A 22,641-nucleotide genomic window follows, 5' to 3' on the forward strand; every position below is an offset into this window, starting at 1 on the left:
GGGAGGGAGAGACAGGCAGACAGCGAGAGACAGACAGGGAGAAACATCAATGTGAAAGAGAAACATAGATTGGTTGCACCCATACGAACCCTGACTGGGGCTCGAACCCAAAACCTTTTGGTGCATGGGACAAAGCTCCCATCAACTGAGCCACCCGGCCAGGGCTCCATATAACTTTGCAATCTAAAAATTTTCTTCCCTAAAGCAACAATAATCACTTGGTTTTTTATATTAACCAAAAGTTTCATGAAGTCAAATCACATGAAAATACATGATTCCTCCTTGTGGGGGTGGGTGGGAAGACCTAATTTTAAAAAATCAATTCAAAATTACCAAAACTAGGTGATATGATAACAAATGCAAGCCTTTTATTTATATATATGAGAAAAGGAAAGTTACTGCCAAATACAAGGGTGAAATCTCAACCTCTACTTTTTGGACTCAACTTGTCAAACAAGTAGTTTGACAAGTTTGAGGCTCAGCAAAGAAGGCCTCTTTGAAAAGTTCTGTTTGTGGCATCAAAGTACTTGCATGGGTCAGCAATTACATGTATAAAGATATAAATCTAAAGAAAGAAAAGCTGCCAATTGATGAAAATCACTACTATTCGGAGACCAAAAATAATTGTATACCTGATAAAGAGGCAAACACGTGCATGTCTAAATATAACAATTTCTCAATCAATGACATGGCCACTCTGATAAGATATCATATTATACCAGTCAAATAAGAAGCCAACTGACAACAACATTAAAAATAAGGTTAAGAATAAAGTCTGAGTCTTTTCCTATAAAAAGTCTTGCATGTAAATACATAAAATTCATTACAGAAAAGACCATGCCTCGGTGTTGCTGGCAGTAGTCAACCTTTCCTAAAATATAAAGCTCTTCATTCTTATTACATCAGTTTTAAAACCACAAAATGAAAACAGAAACGTGGTTGCCACAACTACTATTCTCAATTATTTTTTAAAGTCTTTTAAAGAGATTAAGAGATAGCAAATAAAATCTAAAATGTTATCTAAACATCTGAAAAAGTAAAAATCAGAGATGTGTGCATTTTATATACAATATTGCATACTTATACATTTACATTGCTTTTATTTGGGTTTTTAATGAAACTAGTAGAAACTAACTTTATTCTTAAAAAATAAAATTTATTCTACTAGTTCAGTAGAATACAGTAAACATATAAACTCTCATATCTTACCAATACATTTCCAGAAGATGGAGCATGTAGGGATTTATTTTCCTGTGGCAATTTAGAAATGAATGCAGGAGATTCATCTTCTACCTCCTCCAAAACAACAATACACACTCGACTCATTCGCTCTTTTAAAACACTAGATTCCCAGCTATGTGATAAAAGTCACAGTTGGAAGAGCACAAGTAGTTTTTCCTCCTCTTCTGTATGACACTTAGAATCATTCTCTGAACAGCGCAGCTGGTTTTTTAAAAGTTAATAAGTACTACCGGAAAAACTGAAGTTTAAAATTATGACTACATAACTTATAACTTCCTAAAACCAACAAGATTCAGTTATTTTCTGTTGGGTGATTGCAATACTTAAAAGAAATTTCACATCAACATGTCAATTAACTAAAAATGAGTACAAGCTCATTTAAAAATATTTTTCCTCTACCAAAATAGTCATATTGCTCTGTCTCATAGATATTTACTTGCATAAAAAGATCATTGTTTTGGGTGACACCACCACGCAATGCAGAATGAAATGAGTAACAACTGCTGTGACAGAGATAATTACAGCTATACCCACTCTTGCCTGCAAGGTCATATAGTTACCAGTAGCTGGCTTGCTTATAATTGAAAATTAAAATTAAACTCTCATTATTCTGTTTCCACTTCTAATTTGTCTTCATTTCTTCAGCTTCACTGGCTTAATGCAGACACTATCCAGAAAAAGAAAAGGAAAAATATCTAGAGCTCAGCACAAATTTTTTAAATGCAGCTCAGAGGTTGACAATTTTTTCTGTTTGGGAAAGAAAAAAACACAACACTCTGCATTAATAGCAAAGCTGCAGTACATTTACATGCGATGAGTCAGATCACAAGAGACAATAGGACTCTTGGTACTAGAATACAGCTTGATTAATCCAGATATTCCATATAATAGAGGAAACACAGATAGCTTTATTCCCATCGAAAGCGTAAGCAAGGCAGAGCGTTCATTCTTTCTTCATCAGGCAGTTGTCTGTGGCTGCTCCAGCAAAAGGGCACAGGCACCAGGCAGAAATGGTGCTAGCGGGAATCCTAATAGAACAGGCAGGCCGAGAAGGAATCAGAAGACATTTGAGCTCAAATTACTGCTTCAGGCTTTTCATTTAAAAAAGAGAGAGAGAAAAAAAAAACCCAGTAGTTTATCATTCCAGTGTTTCCTTTGATCTCCACATGAATACAGCTTCCACTAAATAGTCTTCATTCAGAGGAAAAAACAGCAGACTGTGCATCTTCTTTGAGCCAACTACTTTATTCAATCATCTGCCTCGGTGCCAATACAGTTTCCTTCCACTGTGAAAACCGTTACAGTTATCCTTTTCAGTAGATTTCAGATGCTTCCCTGGTACTCAGATGATCTTGCAAAACGCCACTGACACCTCCAAACGAGTAGGTCCTTAAACAATATCTATAGAACTTCAGGATTGGCCCCACAGAAGCATTCCAACTGAGCAACAATCTGAACAGCAAAGACTGCAGCACCGCAGAATGAAATGCCTAGTAATGCTCACATGTTACACTTACCAGAGATCTGAGCTACTGCTCGAGATGTAACTTCCTCTAGCATTAGAAAAAACAGTGCACTTGGACTGCCTTCACAATTAGAAGGTTCATGCCAGTTCTGTGACTAATCCAGATCAAACTGAAAAATTCTATAACTGAAAAATGAGTGCGCTTTTAACATTTTCCACTAAAAGCCACAAGGAAATCTGGTGTACTGCCTCTGCTGACTAACACTGGTTTTAGCAAGTAAACAATTTCAGACAGCTTAACTGTTTTCGTGTGTTACAATAAAGCAAATGTTTAACCCCATAATGACAGCTGCATTAAGAGTGTCTTCAGTGAACCTAAATAAGAGAATTAGAAATGAAGGAGAAATAATTTATGAACATATAAAAACCATGAACCTAAGGTTTTATTCTTATTTTTTTACCAAGACCATTTAAAATCTACCAGATGTATGTTATTTTCAAAAATGCAAAGAAGTTGAAACAAAAGAAATTTAACGCTTACTAACAATTTTTATATTGTGGAATTTAATCAAGTCATATTTTTAAAGAAAAAAAAATTTCTTAAGTTAGAAATCCTAATTCTAAAATTCTATGGATCAGATGAATTTTCACCGAAGAAATGGAATAATTCTATCTTCCCATCTGGAAATGGAATAAAGTCTTAAAATCTGTTAAAAACATAAAACTATTGTCTAAAGTCCCTGGTACAGAATTATCTATGTTAAAGGCAAAGGGTAACACAAAAAAAGCAAAAAATCTCCCGCCCCTATAAAATTAATATTCCCAAAGCTACAAATAAGTCTCAAAAACTATCAATTTGTAGTTGGCTTTCTTCCCCCATTTCTGTTTACTCAACCAATGGGGTTATTTCTCAACAGAAAAATTATAAACGCAATACCATACTTCCCTTTCAATCTTTTTTCTTCTATCAACTAGCATTTTTATTAATAAACATAATAGTTATTCTGAACATTTATGATGTGCTAGGGTGCTGTACTTTGTCAGCACATTAACCTTGCTACATTCTCATATTATACAGGAAAAAACAGACTCAGAAATTAAATGTTTTATCCAAAGTCATACAAATTAGTAAAGTTGTGCCTAATTTCAAACACATGCTCTTTCCAACCTAGTCTGCTTCCACTGAGTGTATGTGTACACACACACACACACTCTCTCCCTCTCTCTCTCTCTCTCAAGATCTTTTCAACCTATAATGGTTGTGAAAGGTTTGGATAACAAAGGAATATACTATTTGTTGTGATAATATTCCCAAACAAGTTATTTTTAAATGGGTATTTCAGGGGTAGTCTTACCACATTAATTTAAGCCAGTTTATTTACCAAAACATGGAGAAAACAAACAAACAAAAAAACACCCTAGCTTGCTACAGATAAGTATGCAAGAATTTAAGAACAAAAACCATTAAATATCAACTTATGAAAAAAACCTATAACCCAGATATAGCTATACCAAGATACTAAAATATGCTAACAATTTACATAATTGTATTTTAAAATATATAAAATGGTTTAAGGTCAAATTAAAGACATGCAAATATTTTGACATACAAAAAATGATGTTAACTACCTCCAGATAACCAAATAAAAAATATCATCTTGATATTTGTGAAATATCTGAAAATAAAACCACTATAGTAACAATACCCTAATATTCTATCTTCTGTTTTTTTCTTTCCTACCCCCCCCCAAAAAAAAACCCAAAAATATTTTTTATGGGAAATTTTAACTTATTCCAAAGTATCCAATGTATAAATAAATTCACCTAATGAGACTTAAGCAGGTCTATCTTGTTTCTTGTTGTAAGTTAATTTCCATACTTAGGTCTTTCCTAAGCAGAAAACAAGGTCCTTGAAGGCAGGGACTGTGTTATAAACATACTGTTTCCTTCCACTTTCTTTTGACTGTAAATAATTTCACTGAAATAAATTCTATTATATCACAAGACTGAGAAGGGCAAAATTATAAAACACAATGGGGGGATTCACACACACACACTCTCTCTCTATTTTTTTTAAACAAGTTAATGACTTTTTAAAAAATACATTTTTATTGATTCAGAGACGAAGGGAGAGGGAGAGAGTGATAGAAACATCAATGATGAGAGAGAATTATTGACTGCTGGCTGCCTGCACGTCCCCTACTGGGGATCAAGCCCACAACCAGGCATATGCCCTTGACCAGAATCGAACCTGGGACCCTTCAGTCCGCAGGCTGACGCTTTATCCACTGAACCAAACCAGCTAGGGCCACACAGACACTTTAATCAGAAAATACAGGAGGCAGTAAGGTGTAGGCAAGCCAACTTAAGTGTAGAAATTAACAGGATATAAAACAACTAGAGGCCTGGTGCACGGGATTCATGCACTGGTGCAGGGCTCATCCTGGTCAGCCTAGCAGCTGTGGACCCGCCCTCTGAGCAGCTGTGCACCGTTCATCCCAGTCAGCCAAGTGGCACTCCCACTGTGGGAGCACACTGATCACCAGGGGGCAGCTCCTGCATTGAGCGTCTGCCCCCTGGTGGTCAGCATGCATCATAGCGACTAGTCAACTGGTTGTTCCGCTGTTTAGTGGCTGGGCTTTTATTATGTAGTATAGAATGATATAAAATGACAGCTAAAACTAAGGGCTCAGGAGTCAGCCTACCTTGAGTCCAAATTCCGATTCCATTATTTATGTGTCTTTGGGCAAACTACCTAAATTTCCAGAGCCTATATTTTCCAGAGCTTTTTATCTAGAAGAAATATTGTAGCCCTAGCTGGTTTGGCTCAGTGGATGGAGCGTCAGCCAGGGACTGAAGGGTCTGAAAAGGAGACAGGTAATAAATAAGTATTTAAGAAATTATAGATGGAGAAAGTACTTGTAACATATTGACAAAGTCTGTGCAAACTTAAGTTCAACATTGTGTTATTGTTTGTGTGTTTTGTTGTTGTTTTCAGTTGAACAATGGTAAGGGACTGTGGTTTATTTCTTGAGGCCCTTACTTTTTAGGCCAAATTATATATACTGTGTTTAGTAAACCAACAATTTCAACCCTGACTACTTCATTAACCTCCTGTACTTTATGCTAAAATGTATCCTATCAAAAGCTTACTCCTACTTTTCACCATATCAAGGAATGGTAAAATGCATTTAACCTTCATTTTACTGATAAAATTTAACATCCTAAAAGATAATTTTAGGTTCCTAATTTTTTTGACACACGTGATTTTTTCCTTTTTGCATAGACAGTCCATTCAAAGCTCAATTTATCTCTTACAAATCTGCGAACCCATGTTGATTATCACAGAATAAAATACTTTACTTTAGGATTAAGTGACTACTCTGTGCCAAGCTAGTTTACATGTATTGTGGTGAAGGATAGTAAGGAAGTGAGTTCAAACCATGTTTCAGAAACATTTCTCATAATTCATGAATCCTAAGCAATCATCTTTAAAAAAAAAAGTTTTTATTGGTTTTTTTAGAGACAGAGGAAGGAAGAGGAAGAGAGACAAACATTAATCGGCTTCCTCCTGCCCGCCCCCTACTGGGGATGGAGCCCACAACCTGGGCATGAACCTTGATCGGGAATCAAACAAGCAACCTCTCAGTGCATGGGATGACGCTCAATCAATTGAGACACACTGGCCAGGGCCTAAACTATCACCTTGAACTATACTTAATCTGTGTACTTTAGAAAAAGACTTATGAACAGATTTAAAAGAAAATAGGGTAGAAAGAGGGGGAAAATTAAGAAATTGTTGCTTTCTATGATGCTGGTCAGATTTCCATATGATTAGTACAGCCACTGCAAAAATGTCACACAGTTGACCCTTGAACAACACAGGTTTGAAATGCACAGATCCATTTACATGTGGGTTTTTCCCGCCCAATAAATATTATAAATGTATTATCTCTGCCTTATGCTTTTCTTAATGTTTTCTCTAGCTTAGTTTATTGTAAGAATACAGTATATAAACCATAAAAATATGTAATTGACTGTTTATATTATCAGTAAGGCCTCTGGTCAATAGTAGTCTATTAGTAGTTAAGCTACTAATAAGAGTCAAAAATTATATGTAGATTTTCAACTGTTCAGGAGAGAGGGAAGGTCAGCATCCCAACTCCATGTCGTTCAAGGGTCAGCTGTGTATTTAAAAAATGATGAATTCAAAATCCTTTTAAAAGGTCCAATTTAATTTTCTTCATGTAATGAATTTATAACCTACGTCATTTAAAAACATTTACCCAACCATATTTCCAAAATGGCTGACAACCAACATTACCTAAGATCAGGTGGTTTGACTCAACTGTTATGTTACAATGGTTAAACCTTCCATCATTAATAATATTATATATTGCATATTGTTAACATATTATTAGTATTACATGTTATTAATCTGATGTGTTCTTTGCAAAGACCTATATTCAGCATCCATTCTTCCCATCTTCCATTCTACTAAAACATCCAGTTTTTAAGTACAGAGCCTCACAAAGAACACTACACTTCTCAGCCTCCTTGCAGCTGAGAGCCACATGACAAAATTCTGACCAGTATTTTAAGTAGAGGTGTTGTGCAGCTTCCAGAAAACTTAAAAGGACAAATGGCATATCCACCCTACTTCCTCAAACAGTAGGCTGGAGAGGAGCTAAGTCCCTGAGGACTGTGAGATAGAACTGCCATGAAGCCCTGGACAGCCTACTTCCCAACTTTTAGAGAGAAATAGTTCTGCCTTGTTTAATCATTGTAATTTTCCGTCTCTTGTACTTGGAGCTGAACCTAACTCTAAGCGGCAGTCCTTACTTTTCCTTTAGTCATTAATCAGGGGCTATATATCTTTCCAGTCCTGTTCTTCCACCCTCCACACTCTAGTACAGAATAGCTGCTTAAGTTTTCAACAAATAAAATGAATTACAAACACTAGCTGCAACAAATTGTAACAGAAACAATAACTGGTCAGAAAACAGCTCAAAGAACAATTCACTACATTATCCTGAGTAAGCAAAGGAAAATCAGCAGAAGGAAAAGGAAACAAACATTTATCACAAATATTCTCTATCAACTCTGGTGGGTACTATTATCCAATTTGTATCCGGGAAATAGAAACTCAGTAACATCTTGTCAGTCAATGACTCATCCATTTATCTGTATTTATTCATCATCTACTATGTGCCAGGATTTCTGCTAGGCTGAGGAAATTAAAATGTCAATCCTTGTTCTAATGGAGCTTACACACAAATAAATATTATATAACTGCAAACTGTGATAAACTGTAGAAAAAAAAGAATTGGAAGGGAAGAAACTAGAGGAAGGTCCACATGACTAGAGCAAACCACCATGAGGGACAATGGCAAATGTAGCTGGAGAAATAGGTAAACTCAGATTATACCAGGCCTTGTCAGCCAAGTGATAAAATTTGTATTTTTAATTGATGAGTAAGTCATTAATGATTTTTAAGCAAGAATGTCATCGTGCTTTGCTTTGGACTGGATGTAGCAATGAAGGAGGAGTGTTCACAAACAACTCCCAGCTTTTGACTTAAGCAACTAGTGTAGTGATGGCGAACCTTTTGAGCTCGGCGTGTCAGCATTTTGAAAAACCCTAACTTAACTCTGGTGCCGTGTTCCATATAGAAATTTTTTGATATTTGCAACCATAGTAAAACAAAGACTTATATTTTTGATATTTATTTTATATATTTAAATGCCATTTAACAAAGAAAAATCAACCAAAAAAATGAGTTCGCGTGTCACCTCTGACACGCGTGTCATAGGTTCGCCATCACTGATAGTGCCTACTAGAGTTTAGGCAATTTGGGCCTTCTTCAGTTTCCAAATTACAAATTGAAGAATATGATTTATTATATCATGTCGAAAGTCTCTTCAAGCTCTAAATCGGTTTCAAATCTTAATCCAAAGTCTGTATCTTAGCATCTACCCTCATGATTGAAAACAAAGTGTTAACAATCTCAAAGTTGCCTAATTCCAGGTGGGTGTAAAAAGTTCCCAAAGAATAGTGAGATATGGTTCAATCCTCCTCAAACTCCAGTACATTGAAATAACGTAAAAATCTTTGGTAAGAATACCTTATTTTTAAAATGTTCAACAAAATTACAATAGCAACTGACTAAACATATATTTAATATTAGTATTTCCACTCTAGTATAACTACCATGCCAAGAGATTACAAAATGTCACATATGACCTTCAACTTCAAAGGCCTTATTACAACCTAGTGATTTTTTGAGTGAAATCAAAAGCACAGACAACAAAAGCAAATATAAACAAGCAGGACTACCTCAAACAAAAAAGTCTGCACTGCAAAGAAAACCATCAGAAAAATAAAAGGACAACCATGAAATGGGATATTTACAGTCCATAAAACTGATCATGGACTAATAACTAAAATATATAAGGAACTCATACAATTCAATAGCAAAACAAAAATAACAACAACAAAACCCACCAAAAAACCACAAAATAAAACACAGTTGACCCTTGAACAACATGGGCTTGAACTGCACAGGGCCACATATATGCAGTTTTTTCAGTAAGTATACAATTGGCCTTCCATATCCTAGCAAGTATGATATGCTTGTAGAGGTTCGCATTCAGATTCAATTAACCAGAGATCTTAAACAGGACTCTCTGCCCCTCCCCCGCAAATATATTTTTATTGATTTTCAGAGAGGAAGGAAGAGGGAGAGAGAGATAGAAACATCAATGATGAGAATCATTGATCGGCTGCCTCCTGCACGCCCCACACAGGGGATCGAGCCCTCATACCAGGCATGTGCCCTTGACCGGAATCGAACCTAGGACCCTTCAGTCCATAGGCCGACGCTCTATCCACTGAGCCAAACCGACTAGGGCTTAAACAGGCCTTTTGATCTGAGATTGGAAATCCACAGATGCAAAGGGCTAACCGTATACATTGTACTATGCCATTTTATGTAAGAGACTGGAGCATCTGAGGATTTTGGTAACTGGGGGAGAAGGGGTGCCCTGGATCCAATCCACCATGGATAATTGAGGGACGACCAAAATCAAATTTTGGTAGAGTCAAAAGTTATCCATGTAATTCAGACTGCTGGGGCTAACCCCCACATTGTTCAAGAGTCAATTATAACCCGATTTCAAAAATGGACAAGGACCTAAATAAGATACTTTTCAAAAGAAGACATACAAATGGCTAATGTGTACATGAAAAGGTACTCAACATCAGTAAGCATTAGGGAAATGCAAAGCCAAACCACAAAGAGATTTTACCTACCTGTCAGGATGGCTAGTATAAAAAAGATGAGATAACAAGTGTTGGCAAGCATATGAAGAAAAGGGAACCTCTGTAAACAGTATTTTCACTACGCGGCTGGGAATGCAAAATTACTATTTTCAAACTACAGTTGGATGGATCTATGAATGTGAAACCCATAGATACTAAGGGCACATGGTATTTATTGAAGAAAAAACAACCCACATAGAAGTTGACCCACACAGTTCAAACCCGTGTTGTTCAAGGATCAATTGGACTATACCTGTCACTAATTCAGTCATTGGTAAGAGTGCACCATGAGTTTATTGTTATCCTATATAATAAACGGCTAATATGCTAAGTGTCCAAACGTTTGACCAGTTGCTGTGACGTGCACTGACCACCAGAGGGCAGATGCTCCAACTGGTAGGTTAGCTTGCTGGTGGGATCCGGCCAATAGAACTGGGCAAGACGGGCTGGACATGCCCTGGAGCCCTCCTGCGGCCCCTCCCCGGCCCCAATCATGCACCGGTGGGGTCCCTCGGCTGCTTGGCCTGCCTCTCGCAATCCGAACCCCCTTAGGGGATGTTGGAGAGCCAGTTTTGGCCTGATCCCCACAGGCCAGGCTGAGGGACCCCACCGGTGCACAAATCCATGCACCGGGCCTCTAGTTAGCATATAAAGATACCTTCTAATTGTCCATCCTCTAAAAAAAAACCTGTGGCTTATATAAAGCTATCCATAAACTTTAATGTTGCTATCTTTTCCTCCTCCAACTTATTAGAAGGGTGCTTTCTCAAAGAAACTGAAGGTCTACTAGCTAGAAAATATCAAAACTTACCCTGGATGATTATATTTCAGAGAAAAATGAAACACTAAACCTATTTATAATACAAGAATAGTTTAGCTACCCAAAGTGTAGGCAAGTGCCATCTAATCTATAATAATAAAAGCATAATATGCTAATTAGACCGGACGTCCTTCCTTCTGGACAAAGCTGCAGCAGGCAGGGGCTGAGGCAGAGGCAGTAGAGGCCCCTGGCTGTGGCAGGCGGGGGCCGGGGCCAAGGCCCTTGCACGAATTTTGTGCATCGGGCCTCTACTAGAAGTAATAAGTGAGCCACATATGTAATTTAAAATTTTCTAGCAAATACATTTTAAAATGGTAAAACACATTTTTAAAATGTAAACATTAATTTTAACAATATTTTATGTAATCAAATACAGCTGATGCTTGAACAACATGAGGTTAGGGTTTGTTCAAAACGGTCAAAAATCTGAGTTAACTCTGACTCCTCAAAACTTTCAGTCCTTTCTCATTATTTGCTGGGGATTGGTTCCAGGACCCCATGTGGAGTTGCAGTATAAGATAAAGAGAAGGTCCAGAAAGCTTATTCAAAGAAATAATGGCCCAAAACTTCCCAAATTTAGGGAATGAAATGGACATTCAGATCCATGAAGCCCAACAGACACCTAAAAACATAAACTCAAAGAAATCCACACCAAGACAACATTAAAATCAAACTGTCAAAAGTCAAAAAGACATGGAGAGAATTTTGAAGCAGAAAAGAGAAAAGGGACTTGTCATGTGAAAGGAACCCCCATAAAACTGCAGGAGATAGCTCAGCGGAAACTTTGCAGGTCAGAAGCCAGTGGGATGATATATTCAAAGTGCTGAAAGACAAAAGCTGTCAACCAAGAGTAATATATATACGTTGCAAAACTGTCCTTCAAAAATGAAGGATAGTAACTTGCCCAGACAACCAGAGCTGAGTTCATCACTAGACCTGCTTAACAAAAAATGCTAAAGTCATTTCTTCAGGTTGGAATGAAAGGATGTTAAATATCAACATGAAAACATATGAAAGTATAAAACTTGCTGGTAAAGATAAAAATACAGACAAATAAAAAGTACTGTCATACTGTAACGGTGGTGCATAAATAATTTTTTTTTATCCTCACCGAAGACATGTTTATTGATTTTTGAGTGAGTGAGTGAGAGAGAGAGAGAGAAAGAGAGAGAGAGAGAGAGAAAGAGAGACACAATTGGCTGCCTCCTGTACATACCCAGACTGGGGTGGAACCTGCAACCTTTTGGTGTACATAGGATTACTTTCCAACTAAATGAGCTACCCAAATAGGGCTAAATAACTTTTAACTCTAAAAATATGTTAATGGATATACAATATAAGAAAATGTAAATTGTGACATCAATAATGAAGTGTAGGGGGTTAGAAGTGAAAGTGTACAATTTTTGTATGAGATCGAATTTATCAGCTTAAAATAGAATATTTATAAGATGTTTTATGTAAGCCCTGTGATTACCATAAACAAAATGCTAATAGAACAAAAGAAAAGGAATAAAAGCTTACCAATACAAAAAAGTCAATGAAAGAGAAAGAAAGGTAGCAAGACATGAAAAAAGGAGCACACACACAGTACAATACAGGAACAAAACCAATAAACAAAATGACAATAGTAATTTCTTCCCTATCAACAATTACTTGAAATATAAATGGATTAAACTAAGCAGTCAAAAGTCAGAGTGGCTGAATGGGTTAAAAGACACAAGATCCAACATATGCTGTCTATAAGAAAGTCACTTTAGATTTAAGGACATACACAAGCTGAAAGTAAAGCAATGTAAAAAGATATTCCATGAAAACAGTTATGAAAAGAGAGGAGGGGTGGCTAAACTTATATCAGACAAAACAGACTTTAAAACAGTCACAAGAGACAATAAATAAATAAATAAACAAACAAACAAACAAACAGACATTATATAAATGTCAAAAGGGTCAATTTATCAGGAAAATATAAAAATTATATAAATGCACCCAACATCAGAGCACATAAACATACAAAGCAAACAGTGACAGAACTGAAGGGAGAAATAGTAATATAATGATAGCAGCTGACTTCAATATCCCACTTTCAATAATGAATAGAACAGCCAGACAGAAAATCAACAACGAAACAGTAAGCTTGTACAACACTATAGATCAAATGGACCTAACAGACATTCTACCTAACAGCAACAGAATATACTTTCTTCTCAAGAATACATAGAACATTCTGCAAGATAGATGGCATCTTAGGTCACAAGATAAATTTTAACAAATTTAAGATTGAAATTATAGCAAATATCTTCTCTGGCCACAATGGAATGAAACAGTAATCCATAGCAGAGAAATTACTAGAATATTAGTAAATATGTAGAAATTAAACAACACACTCTTGAACAACCAATGGATCAAAGAAGAAATCAAAAGGGAAGTTAGAAAATACCTTGAGGCAAATAAAGAAAATAATATACCAAAATTTATAGCATATACCAAAAGCAGTTGTATTAAGAAAGAAGTTTATAATGATAAACACCTACATTAAAAAAGATCTAAAATAACCTAACATCTCAAGGAACTAGAAAAAAAAACCAAACTAAGCCCAAAGTTAGCAGAAGAAAAAAATATATAGATTAGAGCAGAAATAAATGAAACAGAGAGCAGAAAAACAATAGGGAAACAAATCAACAAAACTAAAAGAGTTGTTTTTATGAAAATATAATTTGACAAATCTTTAGCTAAACTGTGATAAAAAGAGAACGCACATATAAAATCAGAAACGAAAGAGGAGACATTATAATTGATGCTAAAGGGGAAAAGGAGATCATAAAGCTATGCCAACAAATTGTTCAACCTAGAATGGATAAATTTCCAGATACATAAAACTTACCATGACTAAATCATGAATAGAAATCTGAGCAGACATGTAATTTATAAGGACACTAAATTAGTAATTAAAAACCTCCCAATAAGAAAAGCACAGGACCAGATGGCTTTACTGGTGAATTCTACCAAACATTTAAAGAATTCATGCCAATCCTTCTCAAACTCGTCCAAAAAAAATTGAGGAGAAAGGAACATTTCCAAACTCATTTATGAAACCAGCATATCCAACATTATCAAAACCAGATAAAGACACTACAAGAAATTTACAAGTCAATATTCCTGATGAACTTAGATGCAAAAATCCTCAACAAAATACCAGCAAACCAAATTCAGTAGCACATTAAAAGGATCATGCACCATGACCAAGTGGGACTTAAATACTGAAATGCAATCATGATTCATCATACAAAAATCAAGGAATGTGACATAAGACATTAATAGAATGAAGGACTTAAAAAATCACACATTCATCTCAGTAGATACAGAAAAAACATTTGGAAAAATTCAAAACACTTTCATGATAAAAACTTGTAACTATTAGGAATAGAAGGAAATAAGGAAATGACCTCAACATAATACCGGTCATATATAAAAAGCCCACAAGTCAATGGTGAAAGACTGAAGGCCTTTCCTCTAAAATCATGAACATGACAAGTATGTTCACTCTCACTATTTATTTTTAACACAGTACTGGACTTGAAGGAAGGAGGGAGGGAGGGAAGGAAGGAGGGGAGAGGGAGAGGCATCTAAATCAGAAAGGAAGATATAAAATTATTTTTCTTTGCAGATGACATGATCTTACATAGAAAACCCTTAAGATATCACACACACACACACACACACACACACACACACACACACACACTAAAATGAATTAATGAATTCAGCAAAGGTGCAGGATAAAAAAAAAAGCAACAAAAATTAGCTGTGTTTCTATACTTGAAGAATGAACTATCTGAAAATAAAATTTCATTTACAATAGAATCATAAACAATAAAATACTTAGAAATAAACTTAATTAAGGAGGTAAAAGACTTGTAAACTAAGAATTATAAAACATAGATGAAAGAAATTAAAAATGATATAAATACATGGAAAGATATCCTGTGTTCATGGATCAGAAGATGTAATACTGTCCAAAAAAGGGGGGGAGGGATACAGGACAGGGGAATAACTGAAAAAAGAATAATGGATAAAGGAAGATCACACAGATACAGAAGAAAGTGGGGGGTGGGGGGTGGATTTTGAAAAGAAATGGGAAAATTATCTTGAGTTATAAAGAAAGGATCTTTGTCCTGAAAAACAAGGTGTTGATGTAAGTTAGTTGGTGGAAGAGAACAGATAAAGTTGAAAAGGAAAAGGAGTGTTTAGCAGTTGAAAGTAATGGGTTATGGGGCCTAGGATGAAATAGCAAAAATTCAGAAGTGAAGATAGTTTCAGTACATGAGACAAGTTGGAAGATGTGGTCATTAGAGTTATGTGGCTAGAACCAAATGGAGAGGCTCATGTTGTGGAGGTTGTTAAACTGTAAAATATGATGTTCAAAATGTCATCTACAAAGAAATGATATCACCTAGATGGCTGAGACAACTATGATCCAGATGTAGCAATGGGGAGTGAAATTTGACAGACAATAGCAACAAGAAATAGAAGGCTAACCTAGACAGATGATATGCGCCTCCAGAGAAGGAAGGTTTTTATAGGTAGGTAGACTAGTAAATGGAGGACGAGAAAAATGCTGACTCCACTCCCCTCTCTCCTCCCCAAACACACACACACACACACACACACACACACACACACAGACCACGCACACACACACCATGCAGGAGCCCATATAGGGAGTGAGTGAGAGTCGGGGAGGGGGGGAGGGAGAGAGAGAGGGAGGGAGAGAGACATTCCCAAGATAGACTTGGCTCTGAGTAAAGGAACAGTTGAGAAGACTTCTGGAGAAGCATGTACTTATAAAAACTATGGTTCAGTTAACACAGGAGATGGCTTTCTAGGAAGAGTGTAGATTCAAGTTATATATGAGCACTTAAGGACTAAATCAATATTCAAATGACTATTTCCAGATTTGAGTCTTGAAACAATTACTTCCTTTCAAAAGTATGCAAGCAAAAAATGTTAAGCCAAATGTAACAATACAGGTAGTTTTCTAAAATATAGCCAATATGCAAAAACTGGGAAGAAAAGGGGGGGCGGGGAGAACTACTTGGTTGTCAAGTATATTGCACTGTATTTAAGCAATATTTTTGAAAGTTAGATTACTTTCTTCAAAATTTTAATTTCCTCAAGAAGTAGTTAGAAATTAAGCAAAAGTACTCATCATTCAGACTTGAAGGCCAGACTGAAATGGAGGTTTTTTTTAAGTTGTGTTACTTTCAAATATCCTATGTGATCTGTCTCTCATCAGTATAATTTTTGACTGGGACTTACGTTAACTACCAGCATCTATGCCATATGACTTATACACCCAGGCCCAGGATAACACACTTCTGAACGTAACATTAATTGCAAAATTCAAACTAACAAATTAGTACAATGTAAAATTTTTATTTTAAACAGGATGAGTTTCTGCCTTCCCTTTTAAAAGATTGAGGAAGGGTATTTCCAATTCATTCTAATTTCTAGTGTGGTGGCACTGGAGTAAATATAGTATCAAGACTAAAGGGAGAAAATTTTCAATTTAAAAATAAGTTGCTATGGCCACCCAATGTTTACCTTTATAAGCAATAATTACATGAGATGCCCAAGGAATTCCCACAAGTGCAGTAAGATCAGTAGCTGAAGTGTACACTAGTTATTTCACACACAAATTGAGACTGTATACACCAAATCCATTTCAAAGTAGTTATTGTTTGGGAAATTCTAAAGAAAATGATTCACACATCTTTCATTTCAAACCATAGAAGGGTGGAGACAAAAATACTGAACATAACTATTTTAAAATCCAAGTGATGACTCAGATAGTTTAAACATTTTTCATATTTTTGTTCCCTTTATGAAAGAACTAGAGGCCCGGTGCACAAAAAGGGGCTGTGGGAGGTTGAGGCACCGCAGTTGCACCCCGTCCGGCCTCTGTGGAGGCTCCAGGACCCGTGGGCCACCCCACCTCTCCCAGCGCCCGCCTCTGAGGACAGAGGAGACATGTGGCAAAAGTAGGACTGGCCTGGGCCCACCGGTGCCGCCCTGCCTCTCCTGTGCCACCAGCCCTTGGCCCTCACAGCTGCTGCGGCTTTGTCCGAAAGGATGTCCGGAAGACATGCAGTCTAATTAGCATATTACCCTTTCACTGGTATAGATTCTATCTAAAATTATCAAATTTTGTCAATTGCTATTGTTGAAATAAAGAAAATGTGTTTCCAACATATTTCGGGTATGAAATTTGTCTGCATAAATAGATTTTAATGCTCTTGATAAACTTGAAAAAGCTATGCTTATAACTTAATGTTACTTCAGAATAAAACAATGTCTATTCCTTTAGCTGTAGTCAATTTTTAACTTCTTAAATGGAAAGAAGGGTGACTGTCAGAATTAATAACTAGCTCATTGTTGACTAACTACGTAGTTAAACCTAGTATTTCATTTTATATTATAGAACTTTTTTGTCTGCTTTGTTCACAATCAGAACATTCAGTATTGGGAGAAAACCTATAAAACTTTTGACCCCAATATAATTCTAATGTGTTTTTAAAATTATACGGTTCATCTTTACATGATGATGGGCCTTCCGCAAAGTGTCTACTTTTCCGCATAATAGACTATTAAATGTTTGTTCTTTACTATTAGGGCTATCCTAAACTAAACTAAAATAGCATGTTACCCTCAAGTGATTTAAACAATAGATTTATCATCATAAATGACAGGAAGTGAATGAAATAAGGTGGCTCTAAAATGGCTGATTCAGTTATCCAATGATATCACATAAGGACACCTAGGCTCCTTCCAGCTTTTCTCTATCAGATTCAGCATGAACCTCAGGACAATTCCCTTCATAGTCACATGATACCTGACAAACTTCAAGGCATCATGTCAGACACATATTGTGCAGTAGAAGGGGGACTTTCCCTGGCATGTGACTGTAGTTAGCACATGTCCCTTTCTAAACAAATCACTACTAAGCAGAGTAGGATTACCACAATTAACTTAAACTATCAGGGATTTCTCCAAGTCCTGTGGGATAGAGGTGGGCATTCAAACAAAACTGGGGCCTGCAAGGAAGGAAGCAGGTTATGGCCAGTGAGCAGGCAACCAACAGTATGTTATGTACTACACCAAGCATGTCAAACTCGTGGCCCATGGGCCGCATGCCTCGTTTATTTGGCCTATGTTAGACTTTGAGTTTGACATGTTTGTACTACACTGAAAAATTGAACCTTGGCATTTTATTTCAATAGATTAATTTTCCCATCATTATGAATTAATCTCAACACACAAGTACTGAACAATACTTTGAGGACTCTTGAGATTTATTTTTTTAAAGGGGAAAAAAAAATCAGTCATCAGTAATTTATCTTAAAACAGATTAAAGGCAATCATTTGATAAATGCCACTAATGGAAGAGATTAGTATACCTTAGAATATTAAATAATGAAATTACACTTTAATTAAAACAAAGACTTTATCTCAAAAATGTTTCCTAGTAATCTCACTTTTCTCTTCTAGGAAAAGTAAGGCTAATGACTAGACATATGTCAGATTGCATCCAGAGTATTGAGATGAGAACACATTAAAAGAGGGTAGGATGAGGGTAGATCTAAAAACCATGTCCTAAGTGTCAATGAAGCTGAAAGTATTTTGTCTGAAAAGGAGTCAGGTGGAATATGACAGCTTTAAAATATCTGAAGTGCTGTCATTGTGAAGCAATACCAAATTGCATAGTTCTGGAGTTAAGGATTAGGATCAATAGGCCCTGGCTGGGTAACTCAGTTAGAGCGTCACCCTGATATGCCAAGGTTGCAGGTTCCATCCCCAGTCAGGGCACATACAAGCAGCAACTAATGAATGCATAAATAAGTGGAACAACAAATCTATGTTTCTCTCTCTTTCTCAAATCAATTTTTTAAAAAATTAGGATCAATGAACAATAAATAACAAGCAGAAAGATGAAATCTGGTTCAATATAAGATAGTACTTTCATCTAGCATTATTTTACCTGAAGATGGAACAGGTTGGCTGCTCATGTGGGGCAGGGATGAACATCCATCCCAGCCAACTTAAATGCCTGTGTAGTCAGTTGTAACAACTTGCCTGCAAAGTAGTTTTTAATCACAATTTCACAGATAAAAATCTGGCTGGAGAAGTCGAAAATTGAAAAAAATCACATGGCTAAGAAATGGAGAAAACTGGATTATAATCCAGGCCCATCTGTCTCCAAAGCTGGCTCTTCCCACACATCACACACACCTAAGAGAAGTTAAATTAGCAGTTGTTAAGGAAGCATATGGGATTTCTGAGTTGTTGAAAACAGAATATCATCTGATTTGACATCCCTTTCAAAATTAAGATGCCAGAAATGAAAAGTATTATTTCCTTCCATTTATAGGAGTATTTCCTACTTTAAGAATGCTCTCACATCTAGTCTCATAAAAAGTATTTTAAGGTAAGTAAGCTGGGAGACATTATCTCTTGGCATTCTACTTCACAGAGAAAGAGGACAACAAAGATGAATTCCTTCAACTTCCTTGATTTACTTCCAAACATATTTGTTTGTATTTTCAACTTTTCCCCTCTGATATTTCATTCATTCAGTGATCATTTATTAAGCACTCTGTTTGTTTAATCCTCACCCAAGGATATGTGTATGTTTTTAAAATTGATTTTACAGAGAACGGAAGGGGGAAAAAGAGAGAGAGAAACATCAGTGATAGAGAAGCATCACTGGGGTTCAAACCTGCAACCTGCGTATGTGCCCTGACTGGGAACCAAACCCACAATCTTTTGGTATATGGGACAATGTTCCAATCAAGTGAGCCTGGGCAAAGCACGTTTTAACATGCCAGGTACAAACCTTAATGACTTCACAGTCTGACAGGAAGAGCTTGTATTCACAAAGGAAAAAGTAAGTTTATTAAAAAATATTTCCATCTTCTTACAGACCTTACATTTATCAATTCTGATTCTTTTCTTATATCACTTTGATTTATCCCTTACTGCTATCTCTGTTCCTTCCTCCTGGCCTACAGAAAACTACTCTTCCTCCCTAACAAGCTACCACTCCATTTATTACTTGTTTCACCTACTGCAATCTGACGTCCATACTCACCATTCCGAAGCTGGTCTAAGATCACCAAGGATTACCTACTGAAAAATCCTAATTTTTCTCACCTACTCTACACTAGTGGATACCAACGCTCTTCTTGCTACCTCCATAAAAATATCACCTATTTTTCCCCACCTACATTGGCCCCTTTTTACTTGGCTTTTCTTCAGTCACCTGTATTTAAATACTGGCTTTCCTTTCAGCTCATTTTTTACTGAAAGGAAAGCCAGTACTACAATCTCTTTCTAGACAATCTCATCTATTCTCATAGTTTCCATTAACTATGTGATACTTCCAACTCTTTATTTCCAGTCCTAACCTACAGACTCAACTTCCAAATGCTCAGTAGTCCATTTTACCTGCATATTCCGTATTATCTCAGATTCAGCATGTCAGGATTCACTTTATCACCTCTAGTCCAGTTCCCCAAAGTATTCTTTTTCTGAAATTCCTAGGCTGGCTAATAGTAATGGCACCACCAATATACAGGACTCAGAACATAAAAATAATTATCTGAAAGCCTTACCTTACTTCATTTCCCACTTCTAGTTAGGCACCAAGTTCTAGGAATTTTACCAAAACTCTTCCTGAACTCTCTCTTCCCTCATAGTGACCGAGTTCAGACTCACTTCAGTCTTCACATGAGTTATCACAAAACCACCTCATCTCAACTCTTGGCTCTCCTTTCTCTATTTCTATCCATCCTAGTAGCAGCCATAGGTTATTTCACAAGAATCTCTTTCTTTATGGAGTACATCTGATCCAGACATATACAAGAGGCCCAGGACTGGCCAGAGTACCACCTACCTACTCCTAGCCCCATGTCTAGTTCAGGTAAGAACACATACTCACAGCCTTCCTCAGGGTCTTCCTCAGGACTTGCTTTCCTATCTAGGCTATCGGGAAAAGATAATCTCTTTTCTTTTGGGATTATAAGTAAGAACAACGTAAGCTAAACTGCCTGCCTATAAGAGGAAAAACAGGGCAAAGTTTAAAAAGGGGAAGAGGGTGATGGAGAATCCACTATCACCAAGTTCTGGATCTAGCTCTGCCTGACCATTCCTATCACCTGACCAATAAATTTCCTTTTGCATTTAAGCTACTTTGAATTGTGATATCTGTCATTTGTAACCAAGGGTCCTGATTAACAATTCTCTATACCACCCATTACTTTTATAAGTCATACATAAAATGTTATTTGCTCACTTTTATTTAGTAAACTAAATTTTATTAAAGTACACTTTATTGAAGACATCTACCACCGCCTTGTCTTCATTTCATACATAAACGTACTTGAACAGCAACAACAGTAAATTAGTTAAATCAGTGGCAGGATCATGAGTAATTTGTTCTTTCCTTCAGAGGTCTACACATTTGTGTTTGTTTTTTTAGCAACACCACTCCTTAGTCATAATTTGCTAACCTTAATCACTACTTTACAGGTAAGAAAAATAAGTCCTCAAGGGGTTATATGACAGAAGTTCACATTCCAATACTTACTAAGAGTTAGGACCAAAACTTGGAACACTCAGAGATGAAGACTCCCTGTTAGGAGGCAAACCTGTCATTTAATCCACAGCTCAAGAGAACCTAGAATAGTTGGGTATTTAACAGAACAAGGCTGTTGAGAATTTAAACTTGCTAGGTTACAACAGCCTCTAAATTCATACCTCAAAAACCATCAGATAGCTAGTAAAGAGCAGACTATAAGAAGGTGCAATTTTAAATGTTTGTTTGTATAACTCTGTTTTTCTCTAAATAATCCTTGAAAGAACAGAAAAGGAAATGACACTACATTGCAGAAAGAAGGCATCAGAGAAGTGTTAGGAGAAACTGATGTTCCAGGTCCATACTTGATTTGCCCTTTAAAATATAAGTGCATGATTTATTACATCAGATTATTATTTCCTTGAATTGGGATCTCCACAACCTTGTTACAATCCCAAATAAACTTTACAGACTTAAGTATTTAATTCATTCAAGCACTGCCCTAGCTGGTTTGGATCAGTGGATACAGCATCAGCCTGCAGACTGAAGGGTCCTAAGTTCAACTCCAGTCACAGGCACATGCCTGGGTTGTGGGCTCGGTGCCCAGTGGGGGGTGTACAGGAGGGCATCTAGTCAATGACTCTCTCTCATCATTGATGTTTCTATCTCTCCCTTCCTCTCTAAAATCAATTACATACACACACACACACACACACACACACACACACACGCATGCACACGCACACAGCGTTATCTTCAATTTTCCATCCTGGATTTCTCTCCTACACATATTGATAAACTCATGCCTCCCACCTCAGCATTCTCGCTAGTAATATGCCTTCACAGCCATTCTCATGAAGAAGATAAACTAGTCTGTCTCCACTTCCTCACTTCTCAGCCCACTGCAATCTGGCTTCCACTGAAACGGATCCTTTTAAAAAAAATCATTTGGTGCCCAGCCGGCATGGCTCAGTGGTTGAGTGTTGACCTATGAACCAGAGGTCACGATTCGATTCCAGGTCAGGGCACATTTCCAGGTTGCAGGCTCAATCCCCAGTAGGGGATATGCAGGAGGTAGCCAACCAATGATGCTCTCCCATCTTTGATATTTCTATCTTTCTTTCCCTCTTCCTCTCTGAAATCAATAACAATATATATATATAT

The 22,641-nt window shown here is 36.7% G+C and overlaps 1 protein-coding gene across 6 annotated transcripts in view; it reads right to left on the reverse strand.

Moving 5' to 3' along the window:
* ANKRD28 (ankyrin repeat domain 28) overlaps positions 1 to 22,641 on the reverse strand; it is a 116,121-nt gene that overhangs the window by 89,367 nt on the left and 4,113 nt on the right. The window contains exon 1 of one of the 6 annotated variants that reach the window (XM_014537554.1): positions 2,760 to 2,966. The exons of 2 other annotated variants lie outside the window; for them this stretch is intronic. Coding sequence is in view for 2 of the 4 variants with exons in the window: in XM_014537551.1 (XP_014393037.1) it covers positions 1,210 to 1,326 (117 nt within the window). In the remaining 2 variants the exon portion in view is untranslated. Of the gene's footprint in view, positions 1 to 1,209; positions 1,906 to 2,759; positions 2,967 to 22,641 lie in introns of those variants that run through there. 3 more of the 6 variants (XM_014537551.1, XM_005863618.2, XM_014537550.1) reach the window with 3 other exon arrangements.

Source organism: Myotis brandtii, unplaced genomic scaffold (genome assembly GCF_000412655.1).
Source record: "Myotis brandtii unplaced genomic scaffold, ASM41265v1 scaffold18, whole genome shotgun sequence".
In the NCBI taxonomy this organism is placed as follows: Eukaryota; Metazoa; Chordata; class Mammalia; order Chiroptera; family Vespertilionidae; genus Myotis; species Myotis brandtii.